Genomic DNA, 3,978 nt, shown 5'->3' with positions numbered 1-3,978 from the left:
AAGTTGTTTATATTTTGGCAATGCACATCTCCATCATCTCTTATTATACCTATACATCGATACCATACCATTCCACTATAAGCATAGTTATGTGTCACCTAACAGCAATGTCCACCATTTCTTACCAAGCAAACAGACAATTAAAAAAATCTACAAAAGAAAAATAGAGACAGTTCGGTATTATTAACAGTGATTGTTTGTAAAGTAATGGCATGAGCAAGTCCCTATTTTATCAGCAATCAAACAAATTTGGAATTTTTTCACCTTTATTTTTAAAATTATTCTCCAAACTACGAAATTTATTAAGAATGCCTAAGATTAAAACAACTAAGACATTAACAAAACATAACTACTAGCCACTAATGTCTCCTTGTAAAAACAATGTTTCGATCACTGTAAGCCTCATCATGAAAGTCAACTACACTGGATCATTTGGATAAATTGGCAATTCATCGATATCATCCGTGTGGGGATCCAACTCTGTGTTCATGAATGGTTCACTGTCTAAGTTGCTACCCTCTCTCTGGCTACTTGAAGCCAATTTTTTACACGTCCGCTTCGTGTGTCCGATGCTCCTACAGTAGCAAATAATGCATAAACGATTTTAATAATCATATGCATGTAACAGGATATAAAAAGGTCATACAATGAAAGTGCCATACCTACAATACCCACACCGCCTTGGTTTTGGAGGTTTACCCATAGAAGATGTCCCTCCGGGGTTCCCTTTGGTCTTCACTACATTCGGATCACCAACGCCATATAGTTTGGGTGCAATATTTTTGTCCCCAGCCTCGGCGTTACCTTCTTTTCTCATTGCCCAACGTTTTTTCATCTGCGATGTCAGCTGGAAAGCTATTTCCCTTGCCTCTTCAAAATCTTTGTCCGCGTGTGAGGCATAATATGACATTTCACTAAAACAGGAGCTGAGTATACCAAACCGAGCTGTCTGTGTTAGGGTGCTACAAATTTGGGTAAGACTTGGTTGTTGACACTTTGACCTACCACGTCTTGTCCATCTTTGCAAGACACAACTCGGTGGAATACACATTAATTGTTCAGATTTCATAACAGCAATCATGTGGCAGCAAGGGATGCCAAACGACTCAAACTTCAAGCAACAACATTTCATTGTGATATTAGCTGGAAAATACTCAACCATCCACGTGCATGTTGGTGCCTTGTACTCACCAAAACGGTAGGTGCGATGATCCTCACGCTGAACTCTTTCCATCACAAACAATTTACCCTCTTTCTTGATTTCATGTTGAAACAATGAGAAAATCTTCCGAGTAAAGAGTTCAGCTGCATGTTTCTCCAAACTTCTCAATGGCGTAGTCAAAATCGGGAAACTATTCTCTGTTTTAGATTCTGTTTCTGCCTCATTAACACGCATTCTAGCAAGAGCCCTATCATACTGCGCTACAAATTCATACAGCCTAACCTTTTGGTTTAGGAATATATTGAAATATGCATTCATACCCTCAACACGTTGAGTGCTCCTCATTCCAGCAAACATGTGACCACGGAGATATGCCTCAGCCCAATTATCACGCTTCAGATGAATATCCAACACCCAGTTATTGTTCTCCAAATTGTACTGTTTCACCATAGCAGCCCAGGCATTGTCAAACTCATCAATTTTACATTTCTTTAACATCAATTATGCAAAATCAGTTGTAAATTCTGGTATGTGGACATTTGTTGAGGCATTTTTCTCCAGATGCCAAGAACATAAACGATGTCTGCAGTTTGGAATAACTCTTTTGATTGCCTGACGCATTGCCCTATCACCATCTGTTACAACGGAGATGGGTCTTTTACCATCCATGGCCTCCATTAACATTTCCAGCACCCACGTGTATGTCTCCATTGTCTCATCAGGCAACAAAGCACATCCGAATATAGTTGTCATGAAATGGTTACTCACGCCAGCTAGAATTACAAATGGCTTCTTATATGCATTTGTACGATAAGTTGTATCAAATACCAATACATCACCAAATGCAGCATAATCCATTCGAGACCTACAATCTGCCCAGAAAATCTTGTCCAACCGGTTGTCCTTATCGACGTTGTATTTGAAAAAAAATAATGGATCTGCATCTAATTTAGCTGACAAGTATCCTAACGCACCCTCTGCATCCCCTTCTGCGAGTTGTACTTTGCGCTCAGCTTGGAATTGATTGTGCAAATCTCTGTGAATGAAGCCCACCTTCTCATAACCCCCTGACTGATGGACCATAAAATCCATGATCTGACTCGTTTTCATACCCACATTGCGCATGGCCTTTGCTTGAGCTTGGTTTGCACTTGTTACAAACCTATGTGACCAAAGAAAAGGGACGTAGTGTGGTGCTGCCAACGGATGGTTGTGTTCCCCTACAAAGTGGGTCACAACATATTTCCTAGCTGTCTTGTCATAACGCACACGAAATGTGGCATTACAAAAAAGTCTAGTTTCTGCCCTAGGAGTTCTTACCCGTTCCACACGTTGCAAGTATTTCTTTTCTCTTACACCTTCCCTTGAACAAACCCATTTCCTACTCTCTACAAATTTGTTGTCTCCAGTTATTCTTTTTCTACTTCTTCGTACGCTAAAACCGATGACCTTAGCATATGCATTGTAGAAAGTATAAGCATCATCCTCTGAATTGAATTTCATTTGCAACACATCTTCCTTAGTAAGCATTCGTAAACTATCATAGGTTTGGGAACCTAACCCTTCTTTCACATCAACAACATCATCCTTGCCATCTGGAGCAAATTGATCATCAATTTCAGTATTGACCTCTTCAGGCCTACTACTTTCAGGTTCATCCATCGTATATACACTTGTAAGTACCCTATTAGCAATTAAAACGAAACAAATCAACTAAAAAACACACATGCCATTGCGCTGCTATAATTTACATCTTCAGAACAAATAAATTAGCACACCTGCCAGTGCCTTGCAATCAATTAAAAAAAAAAATCGAACATGTCTGCAAGCACCCTACTATCAACTAAAACCAAACAAAAAACCAAAAAAAGCACACCCGCCAATATTGTGCTATCAATTATTACTTCTTTATAGAAAATGAACAAATAAGCACACCAGCCCGTGCTATGCTATGAATTATACGCCAATAATAAAAAAGCACCTGTAAGTACCCTACTATTAATTAAAATAAAATTAATTAATTAAAAACACACCTGCCAGTGTTCTGTTATAAATTAAAATCAAATAAATAAATAAAATAGCACACCCGCCAGTGCCCTGCTATTCGTTAAATTCAAATAAATAAATAAGCACACCAGCCAGTGCCCTGCTATCAATTCAAAACAAATAAATTAAAAAACACAAAAGCAATTACCCTACTATTAATTGAAATGAAACAAATAAATAAAATAGCACACCCGCCAGTGCCCTGCTATTCATTAAAATCAAAGAAGTAAATAAGCACACCAGCCAGTACCCTGCTATAAATTCAAAAACACAGCAGCAAGTACCCTACAATCAATTAAAATGAAACAAATAAATATAATAGCACACCTGCCAGTGCCCTGCTATTCATTAAAACAAACAAATAAATAAGCACACCAGCCAGTGCCCTGTTACCAATTCAAAGCAAAAAATTTCAAAAACACAGAAGCAAGTACCCTAATATCAATTAAAATGAAACAAATAAATAAAATAGCACACCCGCCAGTGCCCTGCTATTCATTAAAAGCAAATAAATAAAATAGCACACCCGCCAATGCCCTGCTATTAATTAAAAGCAAATAAATTAAAAGCAGACCTGCTAATGCAACCGCTACGGAGGAAGGGATGGAGGAGGTATAGGTTTACTTCTACGTTAAGATGGAGAAATTGAGGACCTATGACAAACAAAAACAGAACATCGAAATATAGTTAGTAAAGAAGACAATACTTAAGGAAAGTAATGATTATGGCGAGAAAAGAAAGAATCTATCTACGAAAAATATTATTTTGCA

The 3,978-nt window shown here is 38.0% G+C and overlaps 2 protein-coding genes across 2 annotated transcripts; both read right to left on the bottom strand.

Annotated features, from left to right (window-relative positions):
• Positions 1–1,106: 1,106 nt before the first annotated feature.
• LOC114293136 (protein FAR1-RELATED SEQUENCE 5-like) lies at positions 1,107–1,660 on the bottom strand. Its single transcript, XM_082880397.1, has 2 exons — positions 1,192–1,660; positions 1,107–1,111 (listed from the first exon to the last, which is right to left on the bottom strand). Exons 1-2 carry the CDS (start codon positions 1,658–1,660, stop codon positions 1,107–1,109), a joined length of 474 nt encoding a protein of 157 aa, XP_082736523.1.
• Positions 1,661–1,663: 3 nt separating this feature from the next.
• On the bottom strand, positions 1,664–2,824 carry LOC114266545 (protein FAR1-RELATED SEQUENCE 5-like). The gene has a single exon (XM_028207451.2). It carries the CDS (start codon positions 2,822–2,824, stop codon positions 1,664–1,666), a length of 1,161 nt encoding a protein of 386 aa, XP_028063252.2.
• Positions 2,825–3,978: the final 1,154 nt, after the last annotated feature.

The sequence above is a fragment of the Camellia sinensis genome, chromosome 7 (genome assembly GCF_055761805.1).
Source record: "Camellia sinensis isolate YWXY chromosome 7, ASM5576180v1, whole genome shotgun sequence".
NCBI classification, from domain to species: domain Eukaryota; kingdom Viridiplantae; phylum Streptophyta; class Magnoliopsida; order Ericales; family Theaceae; genus Camellia; species Camellia sinensis.
This window is presented reverse-complemented; position numbering and strand designations above follow the sequence as displayed.